The sequence below is a fragment of the Mytilus californianus genome, unplaced genomic scaffold, assembly GCF_021869535.1.
Source record: "Mytilus californianus isolate M0D057914Y unplaced genomic scaffold, xbMytCali1.0.p SCAF_2, whole genome shotgun sequence".
Classification (NCBI taxonomy): domain Eukaryota; kingdom Metazoa; phylum Mollusca; class Bivalvia; order Mytilida; family Mytilidae; genus Mytilus; species Mytilus californianus.
The window spans coordinates 30,894,264-30,909,561 of record NW_026262668.1 but is presented as its reverse complement, the minus strand read 5'-3'; the positions used below and the strand labels follow the sequence as shown (position 1 = coordinate 30,909,561).

The following is a 15,298-nucleotide window of genomic DNA, read 5'->3' as shown; positions in this document are numbered from 1 at the left end:
TTCTGTTTATAAAGGGACATAACTCAAGAATGGTAAAAGTGTCACCACCAAATTTCGTACTTACTCTGTATTATCTAGTAACAAGCATTGTGTATAAGTTTCATAACATTTGGTTGAGGCAAACTAAAGTTAGAAAACGGAAACAAAAAATTTGTACTTGATCTTAGTTTTGTGGTAATGAATATTGTGTATAGGTTTCATAATGTTTGGTTGGGGCAAACTTAAGTTACAGAATGGAAACTAAAAATTTTGCAATCTTTCAATTTATAAAGGGGCATAACTCAATAATGGTTAAAGTGACACTACCCAAATTCAACTTGATATGTGTTTTATCAGTGGAAGTCAAAATTAAACATTGCATTGTATAAAGCATTGATTGTAGTTGATTCAACTATAATCATGGACAAAGGAAGATAACTCAAATTTTTGTAAAAATTACTTGATATTTAGAAGAAAATAAAAATTTTGCAATTTTTCCATTTATAAAGGGGCATAACTCTAGAACAATTAAAGTGAAGCCAACAAAATTCAAACTTGATCTGTGTTTTGTGGTAATAAGCATTGTGTATAAGTTTCATAACATTTGGTTGAGGCAAACTTAAGTTAGAGAACGGAAACTAAAAATTTTGCAATTTTTCCATTTATAAAGGAGCATAACTCTAGAACGGTTAAAGTGACGCCACCAAAATTCAAACTTGATCTGTGTTTTGTGGTAATAAGCATTGTGTATAAGTTTCATAACATTTGGTTGAGGCAAACTCAAGTTAGAGAACGGAAACCAATATCGGGACGTACGTTCGTACGTACAGACGGACAAGGGTCAAACTTAATGCCCCCGCCACTATGGCGGTGGGGGCATAAAAAAATGAAAAATTCAGCAATTTTTCCATTTGTAAAGTGGCATAACTCTAGAACGGTAAAAGTGACGAAAACCAAAATTCAAACTTGATCTGTATTTAGTGGTAATAATATATAAGCATTGTGTATAAGTTTCAAAACATTTGGTTGAGGCAAACTAAAGTTAGAGAACGGAAACCAACTTTGGGACATACGTACAGACAGACATGGGTAAAACTTAATGCACCCACCGTTACGGCGGGGCATAATAAAATATAATTACCACTTCCACAAATTTTTGGTGTGCATGCTGCTCCAAAATTAGTTTCTCCTTGAATTTTTTGTTCAAATAGACGCTTTACTGTTGAATATATTGCTCCAATAGTTTCAAAGGCATGTGTAATAAATAGATTTGTAAATAAAAGGTCAAAAATCGGGAGGCCAACATGCAGTTGTGTCGGCTCATTGCCATGGACAAGTAGTTATTGAACACACAGTTATCCTGAATGCTTCTTGTTTGTTTTACCCTTGATGACCTGTTCTAGGAGGCAAAAATTATAAATCTTTCGTCAGATGACCACAATCACATCAATATTTGTTAGAACCATTGTCATCCCCGATCCTTGTTCAACAGGCATAGACCTATCTATCTTGGATGAAATTAACTGAAAATTCCCATGCACTTTTTAAAAAATCACAGAAGTATTTGATTTTGATGAAACCCGACATCCCCTTGTCAGTCTTAAGCTTTTGGCATGCAAGCAAAAATCTTTTGTTAGGGGGAATTTAAAGAGTTCCAACGAGAACAAGGTGGTGGTATTGTGATTGGCATGCTCATAATAATTAGGGGTGTGTAATTGGTTCAACCACTTCTAATCAAGCTAAAGAGTTTTTAATGCATTGCAGGTTTTATGAGCAAAAGGAAAGAGTATTTTGCTCAGTCAGAATAATGCATGTGAATGTGGTGACTTGTATTTTAAGGGAATATTTTAATACATTGGGATCTACATGTATAGCAATATAACTATCTTACTCAGGATGTTGTTTTAGTACAAAGCAAGAAAATTTCACCTCACTCATTATTTTGATCCTAAATATGGATAAATAGTTCCAACTGGATGTCAAGCAGCCAAAAAACAATCATTACCATATAATGAAAACAACTTATAACAAATATATTTCAGGGGCTTTTTTTTGGATACATACACATATTTTAATTTTATTCAACATGTGTCATTTACCTAACTAAAATAAGTCCTCTTGCAAAACTGCATCTGCTATGCTTCCTAAATATATATATGGATTTAAATGAAAATTCATGCAGACAGGGCTTACTTGAAGAAAATAACCAAAATTAACTAAAACATAGTGAGACAAGAAAGTCTGGAATGGTACAGGAACAAATAAATCGAATTATATGCATTAGAGCATCTGTTTCTTCTCGTTTTTCTATGCAGTAACCCAGTTAAAACATGTACATAAATAATACAACTACTAAATCGCACAATTAAAAAAAAAAAGATACTGCTCGCTTCACTGGTCCGAAAAACTAGACATCAAATTGGTGTGGCATTAAGTCTATGCAAAATATTTTTCAAAAATTATTTTACAAACTAACATACCCTTTTTTTCTGCCTGGTGACAGTAAACAAGATTATATCATTTTTTATAGTTTTTTTGCAAATATGTTATATAATTTATTCCCTTTTTTAAACCAAATTACTAAACACCTGATGTAATTTCACTCTCATAAAGAGTTGGGAGTTAGAATGTGTCAGAAAAGCATTACAAAAGTATCCATCTTACTACATAGATTGATTGATTGTTGGTTGCTAAACGTCCAGTGGCAAATATTTCATGCATGTTCTGGAAGAGAACAAATTAACTATAAATACAATAGGTAGGTCTTGTAATAGAGGCCGTCAGGGATGAAGGTCAGGGAAATTTTGACTGCCACTGAAAAATGAGGGTATATTGAATAGGGACCAAAACTTTGCCTTGCAAGAGATCACCTACGGACCCCTCAATGAGTTGTTGCAAGGGTTCTTAACGTGCAAAGAATGTGGCACTCTCTCTACACGAGGCATCAGATTTAACGTCCCCATTATCACAGGACGTGGCTGCGTACTTTGGCAAGGGTTTTACTGCTGGTCGGCAAAAGACCTGTGATGACCATATTTCTATTCCCAAGTCACCCAACCATACATAGACAAATGTGTACTCTTTTCATAACTATACATAGACAAATGTGTACTCTTTTCATAACTTCAAAACACATGTTTTTGTCCATATCTGCCAACTTACAGCTACATACTTGTAGGAATACCCAAAATTATCAAGAATACAAGTTCTTCTGTCCCCTTATGGCAGATTGGGGATACCATTTACTTTAAGTGGGGCCAGTTGATGCAAGATTACAATACAGAAAGCTTAAGGTGGATCATTGGTATATATTTCCTCAGATAGAATTTTCTTATACTTTGCCAGAATGTAGATTTTTCCATGCTTTTTCAAAAATACAATACAAAGGATGGGTCATCGTGCTATTTTTCAAGCTACAAGTCGTGCAAAATTGCCCAAATTTGCAGATGGTTCATGAAAAAAACTTTTTTGTGACTAAAAAGAAATCTATGAGATAGAATTTTGAAATAAAATATGAGAAGATAGGTTTTGAAATATGCTTTAAGAAATTACAAAGAAAAAATGGTTTCACCGACCTTGTTTTCTTGCTACAAGTAAAAAATGAAAATTTCTCTATCATTCCTTTATAAAAATTGTACTATATGAATTATCTCCCCTTAAATGGCTTAGTTGACAATTTGATTGGAACAAACACAAACATTTGGTATTTAATAAATCAGTCTCAAAAATGCAATAAATCACTTATTTTTCTTTATTCCAATAAACAGTCTAACCCATTAATTGCCTATTTGTCTCAAAATTTGCAGATTGCTATTAAGAGCTACTATTTTATAATCCAAGATCGTGGTATACAGTTAATCTATCTTTTCCAGACAGTGTATGGCTATATAGCCAGTCAAGGTCGTTAAAAACCCCCATAAGATCTACCTTTAGAAAAGAACCCTTTCATTTGAGATAATTTTCAATACTTTTTTTCAATTGTGGAACTTATTCACATCCTGAATATGCATGAAATATTTGCCATTTAACATTATGCAACCAACTCTCAACTTAAAGTAACTCTTATATTCAATTTAGAATCCATCTGAATTTTTAAGGACAAGCAACAAAAAGGTTTCATGAACAAGTTGTCTTCCCAGGTCCTTATACCATCATGTTACCATGGTGCTATATGAATAAATTCTACAATAATATTAATATGTATTATAAATGTGGTGCTTTACTTTGAGGGAAACTGCTATTTATAGTACTGGGGAGCACATTACCTATGTGTGTAAGATACCATACCTTAACAGCTGCAGCAAATACACAGAGGCGACAACACCATTCCACATCGGGCTGCAATACTTCTGTGGAAATATTAGGGTTGTGACATTCCTGATGATAGCCTACAAAAATATAAATAAGAAGATGTGGTATGAGTGCCAATGAGACAACTATCCATCCAAGTCACAATGTGTAAAAAGTAAACAATTATAGGTCAAAGTACGGCCTTCAACATGGAGCCTTGGCTCAGAACGAACAGCAAACTATAAAGGTCTTTTTCAATCAATGATCACTTTCCAAAGAACATGATCTGTTTTAGTATCCATCAAGGTTTAATTTGGGTTAATTGTTCTAAAATTCTTGATACTTTCAATTTTCACATAATTGGTTTTGAGCTCCTCTTATAAGACATAACTTTTCAAAGTACATCAAATAAATGTTGTATCTTGAAATGTTTATGCTATTAAAATTACACGATCTTTTCTTCTTCTAAATATAATTATTTTTTCAAGCATGTACTCAAAATGTTTTTCTGTTCTAAACTGGTTATATTTATTTTCCCCCTAACTATATTACTCTAAATAGGTTAACCAATGTGTCAGTTTATTTTACTGCAGAGCTTAGTGAAATTCACTTTTGTAATAGTGTTTTTCAAATAATATTTGTTTCAAGTTAGAATAAATGGGGAATGTGTCCATGGGACACAGATGATGCCTCTGCTTGCATATTACGTTATAAAGAGACACACCTCAAGAAATGTAAAAGTGACGCTACCCATATTTGTACTTGATCTGTGTTTTGTGGTAATAAGCATTGTATATAAGTTTCATAACATTTAGTTGAGGCAAACTTAAGTGAGAGAACGGAAAGGAAAAATTCAGCAATTTTTCCATTTGTAAAGGGGCATAACTCTAGAATGGTTAATGTAACGCCACCAAAATTCGAACTTGATCTGTGCTTTGTGGTAATTAGCATTTTGCATAAGTTTCATAACATTAAGTTGAGGCAAACTTAAGTGAGAGAACAGAAACGAAAAATTCAGCAATTTTTCCATTTGTAAAGGGGCATAACTCTAGAACGGTAAAAGTGAAAAATCGGGCTGGTGGAAAAGTCAAAATTCAAACTTGATCTGTGTTTTGTGGTAGTAAGCATTGTGTGTATAAGTTTCATAACATTTGATTGAGGCAAACTAAGAGAACGGAAACCAATTTTGGGACGTATGTATGCACAGACAGACAAAGGTAAAACTTAATGCCCCCTCTGCTACGGCAGGGGGCATAAAAATCTGAATGCCTTAGTTCTTTTGTTTTTGAATTGTTGTGTCTTTTTGTATGTTTTTATGGTTTTTTTATATCCCGTTATTCATAATTACCAGAAAGTGGAGAAAAAATGTGATGCAAAATTGTATTTTATATTGATGGCTTTGTTTAAGTTCCAAAAAGTATCATACCTTACAATGTTTTACTTGAATTGTTATGACTAGGACTCATGTGTATCTACCCCCATACTTAACATTATAGTGTGACTAGGACTCACGTGTATCTACCCCATACTTTACATCATAGTGTGACTAGGACTCATGTGTATCTATCCCCATACTTAACATCATAGTGTGACTAGGACTCATGTGTATCTACCCCCATACTTAACATTATAGTGTGACTAGGACTCATGTGTATCTACCCCCATACTTAACATCATAGTGTGACCAGGACTCATGTGTATCTACCTCCATACTTTACATTATAGTGATTAAAATACTACCTAGTCCACAGTTGTCACAGAGAACTATTTCGTTAGGTTTATCCGACACATCTGTTTGACATAGACAACAGCTAACATCACCTTCATTTGCACCTGTAAGTATAAAACCATATAAAATTATCAAGACAATGTCACATGAAAACCAGATGTACTGTGAGGGAAGCTAAAAAAAATGATACCACACCCCCGCATAAAGCAATGACAAAGTCCAGGATTTGCTAAGGAAAACCACCAAAAATGTGAATCAAAAATAAAACAGGTGCACAATGGCATTATATGGTTAAGATTTTAGGAAGTCTCAATATTCTATGAAGATGTTCTGGAGTTGTGTACCCCAACATAAAGCAATGGCAAAGTCCATGATTTGCTATGGACTGTTCCAGAATTAAATGAAAAGGGAAGGCACTTTTTACAGACCCCAAATACCCATAAAGTAAAAAATTTCATTTCACTTATAATTCTTACAAAATTCCAAGGAAAATGCAACCACCTATATTTCAATTAATTTGAGTGCTTCTTATCCCCAACCAATTTACCTTTAAACATTGGAACAGCCCTAAGGGACACCACAAAAACAAAATAATAGGTGGCAAATGGCATTCTACAGTGAAGATATTATACGGGGTTTAGGAGGAAAAGCTGTTACAAATGTGTACAGTATTAAAGGGATATGACTGTGTCATGCCAAAGTATTAAACCCCAAATATATTTTGTATGAAGAAATAAAATAGATGCAAAATTAAATAGTAAAGAGTAAAATTCTGTGAAAGTTTTGCAAAATTCAGTCTAGCGGTTCAGGAGCCAGCGTCTTAAAAATTAAAATTCTTTGCAAAATTTACATATATAATCACTTGTTCATTCCTCCTTAAATCACCAGTTGAAATCATTGCCATTGTAAATCTGTAAAAAATAGTTGTGTCAGAGGATATTCGAAAATGTTAAAAAAGTATTCTTATGTTTCATCTAATAGTGCCACTAAATCACTATAGAATCAGGTATATTTTTTAAAACAACTTTTCTTCTACATGTTCTATCTAGATAATTTAATTTGTATTTAAAACTCTTGAGCTATTGAAATATAGTGTTCTGGCATTGTCTGTTGGATGCAACCTTGTATATGCAGAGGTAGATATAAGATGGTGTGTGTCCAATTGGCAGAGGTGGCAAGTTCTTTTTTTCCAAAGCAATTTGCTCTCTTTTTTTAGTTGACTATGGATGTCATGCTTAAGTTCAAATTTTTAACTCCATTTCCCACTTAATAATTAAACATAAGAACAATTTAGAACTATATGTCAGTGTGTATAGATTTAGTTACTGATTTAGTAGCTAATCTGTCTACTTTCTGTTTGGGAGGCCAGTGCCTTAGGAAATAATTGGAACAATAGTTCCGATCTTTCCAAAAATGACATTTGACTGTTTGTACTTCCTACCTTTCTGTAGATCTTTAAACAATATCCAATACTCAGAATCATCCTCAAATCTTACGTAACATTTTCTTCCACGCTCATCTACCTACAATATTTTAAAGACATTTATAATCCTTATATACATGATATAACAGTATTGTGACGAACAATTGATTTATGCATAAACAAAATCAAACAAATTTGTTTTTTACTTTTAAGCATTAATGGGATACCCTGGGAGCAGCATGACATGACTGAAATATGTCCACATTTATGGACACAACAGACACACATCGACAGAAGGCATGCATAGCATAATGTGACTGTTCATATTCTTTATGACCCCTGCCACGCTACCTATCTTCACACATTTTAGGGACATTTCTTTATCAGGACTGGAAAATACAACTGTTTCCAAATCTATGATGCTGATGTTTTGATACAATTAAGCGCCAAACAGAGCAACAAAAAAGTTAAATTTCAATGATGTCAAATTTAAGATCAAAATCAGTAAACTCATTTCAAAACATGTTGTTTTGGTGACTAAAAAACAGTGAGTTCTTTTTTAAGTTTTAATTGTGCTTTATAAATAAATATGGCGTTATTTTTTAAAGTAGCAATAAACATTGTATAAATTGCTTTCGATTCTTAAATAACATTTTACCTTACAGACAGTTCCTAAGTAGAACAGACCATCATACCATCTAGCAAGCACTTCCTGGTTAATTTGAAATTTACATGGACTTAACATCACTTTCTTCCTCTTTCCAGTGGAAGGTCTGCCTCTATTTCCTCCCGAACTTTTCCTCTGCCTTCCTACAGTTTTCCTTGGTCTAACAATACGCCTATTTGCTTTTTCCTCTTGTAACTTTGCACTATTTGGTTGCAATAATTGTTCATCAAAGTTAAATTTAGAAGTGGACGGATCATTTGTTTCAGAAGATGGTGTTGCTGGTTCTACTTTGACCTTGACTGGACTTTCTGCTTGCAATTTAAATGGACTGTTATTTTTTGCTGAACAAATTTCAGTTGACTTTTGGAGATCCACATTAGGAGCTGTTGGTCCTTTTGAGACAGAATTGGTACTTTTCTTTAAAATCTCACTTTCAGACTTTCCAACCTGAGTTTTCTGTGGACTTGAATTACCTTCTGCTTCACTGCCTTGTTTTTCAATTTTCTTTACCATCTGTGAAGTTTTTACATTTTCATTTTCAGAGACTTCTGTACTTGTTTTCTTCACCCCTGTTTTACACTGAACTACAAAATTTACAAAAGTATCTATAAAACTATTAGGCGATTTTTTTGCTGGAAAGCTATTAGGCAATGTTTTACTTGGAGAACTACATGTAGTAGGTGAATTCTTAGCTGAAGAATTACTGGGTGAATTTTTAGCTGGTGAATTATAGGGTGATTTCTTAGCTGGTGAACTATTAGGTGATTTCTTAGCTGGTGAGCTTATTGGTGATTTTTTACCCTGAGAACTTGTTGGTGATTTTTTAGCTGGTGAATTATTCATCATTTTTTTACCTGGACTCTCGTTGTTTAATTTCCTGCAGACTGGTGAGATTTTTCGCTCAGATTCATTAGCATTTGATTTTAGATGCTGAGGGGATTTCTTTGGAGAACTTTCATGATCAGATTTCAAGTTTTTTGGAGAGTAATCCTTATAATTTTTAGGACTTTCTTTGGCTGCTCGTACAAGGTTACGCCTGGGACTGTTAACTATTCTGGATTCTAAACTTGCTGCACTAATGATTCTAGATCTCTTGGCTTTTGGACCCTCCAAATTTTCCATTTGTCTTCTTTTTCTCTTATTATTACTTACTGCCTGAGACATGGACATTTTTGGACTGTTTTTACCTATTGTTCTAGGACTATTTCTCAATGGAGAAGGTCGACTTCTGATGCTGTCAATTTTACGTCCACTTCTTGGACTTGACCTTTCAGCTTTTGGACTGCAGGTTACAATTCTATTACAGTCCTTGAAAACTTCAACATTTAAAGGTTTCCAAACTGCCTTGGGGCTTGAAGATTTATCTATCAGCTTGCTGGCTTTTGGTGATAAACATTGAGAAGGTTGTGAGCCATCTGATATGCTAGTTTTCATAGCCCTGCTTGGACTAGCCTTATTAATCTGGTTCCCTGCTCTACCTTTTTTGACTGATAATTTTGGACTACAACCTAATGGGCTGTAACCTAGTGGGGTTGATACAGGACATTTCTCACTGCTAGAACAGTCATTTGTGAGATCTATAAGAGATGAAGCTGGAGAGTCATCAATAGCAACATAGCAAATTTTCCTAGGACGTTTTCTGGCATTTTTAGGTGTAGACTCTAATTTTTCATCCCACAGTGGTGGTTGAAATGATTTCATTTGAACCGGACTATTAGATGCAGTTCTTGCTCTCTTCGGGCTACTTTGCTTCCTACTTCTTCGTCCAGAAAGTCCTGAAACTGAGGTTCCAACATAAGATGACGCTACTGAAACAGTTGAAAAGAGACTCATGTTTGAATTAATATCTAAAGAACTGGTCTGGACAGTCCCAGTTTTTGATATAGAATCCATTGTCAAACTGTCAATAAAAATGTTATTTGAGTGAAATGAACTTTGATTTTCCTGCAGGTTATGAGCAGATGTCCCTAAGGAATGTTTTCCAAAACTGCCATTTTCAACATTTATAACTGTAGGATTAGACTGTCCTCCAGCTTCTACATCTGACCTATTAGTTGTTGCAGTTTTCAGCCTAAATGCTCCATTTAATAAACTACTTCCTGGTTGTGATGGGGAGGAATGTGGTGACCTGATACGTTGACTTGCTGCTGCTGGTGATGAAGATGGAGACTGTCTGACACGATTTCTAAGTTCTCTGCCAGGTGAATTTTCCATTTCTGAAAAAAATACAAAAATATAACTTTTTATACACTTATTTTAGTCTAACAATTTCTAACTGCTCAAATTAATATTTATAAACTTTATGAAGAGGTTGAATATACCATGCAGACTTCAGTTTTAGTTGTTATCTTAACAATTCTATGTTTTTTTAGCCTTGCTTGATCCATCACTACGATTTAGTAAGGATCTTTTAAAAGACTTGTTTGCACCGCAGAATTTAAATTGGTTAGTCAAATAGCATACCTGCCAATTTTTCAATTTCTCCATGGGGATTTTAAATGAAAGAGGACCTAACACTCCTCTTGTATTGTCATAAGCTTTTTTTAATCAAATACTATATTGTTTGAATGAGTATATATGTGCTTAAAACCCTTTCAACCCATTTGAATACCTGGTTTGGGGTGTTCAGTTTATATAATAAAGAATTTGAAAATTCAGGTCAACCCTCTCATGGCTGGGAGATATCCCTCATAAATCGGGATAGTTGGCAGGTCTGAAATAGGAAAATCAACCATTTACCCCTCCAAAATGGCAGCCAAAGGAAATAACTCAAACTCAAATTATGTAGTATCGAAATCTATCTATTCCAGTCGTTGTCTCCAATCTTTGCTCTACAGTCATGTTTGTATAAATTGCAAAAGGGGGCTGACGAAATTTACACAAAAAACTTTTTTGACAGCAATATTGAAAGGATTGTGATGTTTAGTCCATTTTTGGTAATATCCTTTTGACGTGGAACGGTACTTATGCATCCCGCCATTGTGTTGTTGTGCTGTGGTCATTTTTTGTAATCTTGTCATTCATTTTTTCTTACAATTGTATGTGCTTTGTCTACAGTCAGGGGTCCTACTTGTACAAGTAATTTTTATTTACTTGAAGAAGTAAATTTTAATATACTTATATAAGTAAATTTGTAGGATACTTATAAAAGTAAATTTTATTTACTTGTATAGGTAAAAAAAAAAATTGGCTAAGTTATGTCCCTTACACATTCAGATTTTTTTACTTATATAAGTGAAAAAGTCATCCTATCTTCTTTTCTTAAATTCTTAGGATTTCTTTGCTCTAATAGAATTTTAAATTGTCTGTCCTTTGCAGATGTCTTTACAAATCATTTAAGTGTAATTTCATGGACAATGAAAATCCCATTTGTCTGTTATCTTCAGAACACTGGTCGTTTACAAGCCCCCAAGGAGCAATTTTTGAAGGCCTTGCGCAAATACTTAAGATTTTTGGGCAATCAGTTTCTTTGTTGAATTAATGAGATGAAACATTGAACTCTAATCAAAAATTAGGAGCCAACTTGGGAAAAATCATTAAAGGCATGTTTTTACATTTCAAAACTTGAGAATTTTTGTGGGATTGTAAAATAAATTTACTTATACAAGTAAATTTTTGAGAAAATTAAGGGGAGATTATTCAAACATTATAATTCACTTATATAAGTATATTTTTTTTTACCTCTTCAAGTAAATAAAAATTACTTGTACAAGTAGTACCCCTGACTGGTCTATATGACAATTTGTTTTTCTTTGTTTGTTTATATATAGTTGACTGCTGTACCCCTATTTTTGACATTTTTACCTCTTAGGTACATTTGTGTTGTTTACACATTGTTGTCAATATAATGGAATTTTAACATGTTTAAGTGACTGTCATACAAGTGAGAGGTTTAATCCACCATTTTCTACATGAGGAAATGTCTGTACCAAATCAGGAATATGACAGTTGTTTTCCATTCGTTTGAAGTGTTTGAGCTTTTAGTTTTGCCATTTGATAAGGGACTTTTCGATTTGAATTTTCCTTGGAGTTCGGTAGTTTTGTTGTTTTACTTTTTACTGCAATAGCTGTGTAAAGCATTATTTAACATTTAAAAATGAATATCACAGATAATCGGTAGGGTGGGATGAAATCTTGTGCAACAATGGCAGAAAAATAAAGCAAACACTAAGACCCTTTTTGTCTCAAATTCACAAAAATATCTGCCATATTGTTACTCTTTCAAGTTTTTGTTGGGTTATCAGTACCGTAAAGCATGGAAATTTTCTGTTATTTTTGTCAGCAAACTGATTTTCCTGAGCCATAAGCTAACACTATCCAGAAAATAGGATTTTCCCATACAATTTTTTTCATTTAGTTTTGTATTCAAATTAGAGAAATGTCACAAGTATGAAAGATCAGAAAGAAAACAGTGTGGCCACCGCTGAAGCAATTACCAGACTACACGAAATTCGTCGGACCGTCTGACAAATCCGGTGAATAATGGATCGGTCTGGTAAAATTTTGTTGAATTCCGGTCCGTATGTCCGGTGTTGTTTTTTTTCATGGATTTTTCTAGCATTCTAGCAAAATTCCCAAACGATCTCAAAATTCATTTTCATCTTATTATTCATGACAGCGATGTTTATTTTGTTCAACCGCTAGCTTTATGTCGAAAATCGCCAACAAGTAATGTGTAAATCTGGGAAAAAACGACCTGACTGACAAAAACAATGGCTGCCATCAATCGGAAATGTTAACAATACCGGGTCAGATTCCGGGAACGGATAAGGCTAATTCCGGGTTTGCCGATCAAATACAATAAATAAATAAAAAAAATCCAAGCAGGTCACAAAACACAGCTATGAAATATAAACACTAGAATTGAAAACCAAAAGATATATGAAAAAGAAAGAAGAAACAGGAAATATTTTATACAGAAACTCTAAATTATTTTTAGTTCACAAATAATTTTCATGTCAAAATCCAATAAAATGTGACATTACTTTTCTCTATCACTGAAATGCATTCAAGCAATTGTGCACAACTTTCATCAAAATATACACTCTTGTCACATGATTTTGATTTTGTGCATTTTGGAGAGGAGTAGGGCACAACAAGTCATAAGTTTGTTGTATTTTGTCGGATAATATACAATTAGATGTAAAAAAAAATTGGTCTGGTAAAATTTCATTCGGTCTGGTAAAGCTAGGTTGTTTACCAGACCGAATGTCCTGTAAAAATAAAATTCATTCGTGTAGTCTGAATTACATAATATATTTGGTAAAATGAATCTATTTAAGACAAAAAAAAATATGTCTGTTTAAGGTTACATCAGTAAAAAAATAGGGAGGGTAGGTAGGTCAGTGTTTTATTTAATTTTTTGCGACATAATAAGTTGTGTGCTCCGTCTTGCAGTGGTCTGAGTTGTCCATGGGGTGAGTTGACCCGTATTTTTAATGATTGGATTATTTCCCTTTGTAATTGATTGGAAATAAATGGCGGCAAAGTGTTTATTTCATCACACGAGTTGTGTATTTCCTTAAAACAGCTGTCATATTTACGATTGTGAACATTAGGATGTATCAGGCAATTGATTTCTTTCTAACTTCGCTTTTGACACGAGTGCAATTAATTTTTCAATTTACGACGGAAATAAAATAACTTTGGGTCAGCGCTCAAAAGCAGGGTCGGTCGTGTAACCGTCAACAGACATATATTTTTTGTTGGCCTATTGTAACACATATAGTATTTACAGGACTTTGATAATGCATGTGTAATAACTCATGCGCACTGGCATTTCCGCCCAACTGTGTAACACACGTTATTCTTGTAAACAATGTAGATTAACCATGCTGTATATGAAACATAGTTCATGGTATTTAAACTTGGTTCTCTCTAAATGATACACTATGGGATATAAACTGTTCAAGGTAAGGTTTTTTTGCTATTTTTACGTATTCTGATGGGCAAATGTGAAATTTTCAATACTAAATTTACCTGTGAAAGGTGTATGGAATGGTGATGTAAGCATAAACAGCAACAGTTGGAGGTGAGGTAGTTTGTAAGATTTTTCCCAAATACAGTTAATAAGACTTGATAAGGGAAATTTCTGAGGGCAACCAAACCAGAAAATTGCCCCATAAACACTTAACAGAATCCCAAAAAGATATTAACCAGACATCGACGTATTAACAATTTTGACACCGAATAACCCAAAATCTGTCTTCAGATAACCTTCTGATGTCAAACAACAATCACTTTTTCATTAAGACGTCAAATTTTTTTTATTGTGATCATGGTGTTGACACGTTATGACGTCAAATTTTTTAAATTGTGATGCAACGTTTTGCAGGAACCTTTGTGATTCTAATTAACGGTGGACAAATTTGCATACAAGTTTAAATATGTCTATTACATGGAGCATGTACTTTTCAAAGCATAAGCCACTATGAGCTGGGGATACACGAGAGTGGATTCACCTCCTGAGGAATAAGAAAATAACCTGTGGCTATGTTTAATTTGCCTATATCTAAAGTTAAGCAGTATCTATGCATCTAGATCTATGGACTAAAGGTATCCGACAAACGAAAATTCCAATAGAAAGGGAAACTGAAAGTAGCCAGGTCTAATGCTTCAGACCATTGCAACAATACAATCAATAATCTACGTGGCAATTTTCGAGTTTTGACTGACTCTTTATCAAGGATTGTTGTTTTGCTGACAAAGCAGTTGTTTCTCCTAAAAACGGATTTGTTTATGTGGTCAAGTTCCTTATTATTTAGTTGACTGTCTGTTTCTATTGCTGTTTCTAATTGCTGTGTTTATTTGTGTGTGTAATGGGAACAGAACTTGAGATTATAAAATTACTAGTACTTTATGTTGAGGTTAAATATTCAGGAGTTTGCTTCTTTCACAGTGATAACTTGCTCTCTAATATACAATCATGTTTCTCCCGCCATCTTTGAGGCGTATGAATTTTCCAAATTTCCGGTTTTTATGAAACTACACTTTGGTAATTCCATTCATTACTGATAGATGTGTTTTTGTTATACGAAAATCATTTCTTTATTTATAACACTTTTCAGATTTCTTACTGAATTAACATTGACGGTAAGTTATTAATTGGGATTCTTTCTTATGTCGTGAAGTTTAAATGGCGGGATTTTTGAATTTATAACACTTGAAATTATCTCCCCTTTCGCGGATTTTACACAAATACGAATACGAG

At 33.7% G+C, this 15,298-nt stretch overlaps 1 protein-coding gene across 2 annotated transcripts in view; it reads right to left on the bottom strand.

Annotated features, from left to right (window-relative positions):
- LOC127729682 (uncharacterized) overlaps positions 1–15,047 on the bottom strand; it is a 39,953-nt gene extending 24,906 nt beyond the window's left edge. Inside the window, exons 1-6 of one of the 2 annotated variants that reach the window (XM_052237532.1) lie at positions 14,944–15,047; positions 8,943–10,304; positions 8,080–8,672; positions 7,440–7,521; positions 6,010–6,102; positions 4,267–4,367 (exon numbers count right to left, since the gene is read on the bottom strand). In XM_052237532.1, coding sequence (XP_052093492.1) covers positions 4,267–4,367; positions 6,010–6,102; positions 7,440–7,521; positions 8,080–8,672; positions 8,943–10,302 — 2,229 coding nt within the window. In that variant the 5' untranslated portion in view covers positions 10,303–10,304; positions 14,944–15,047. Of the gene's footprint in view, positions 1–4,266; positions 4,368–6,009; positions 6,103–7,439; positions 7,522–8,079; positions 10,305–14,943 lie in introns of both variants that reach the window. The other variant, XM_052237531.1, reaches the window with a different exon arrangement.
- Between the last annotated feature and the right edge of the window lie 251 nt (positions 15,048–15,298).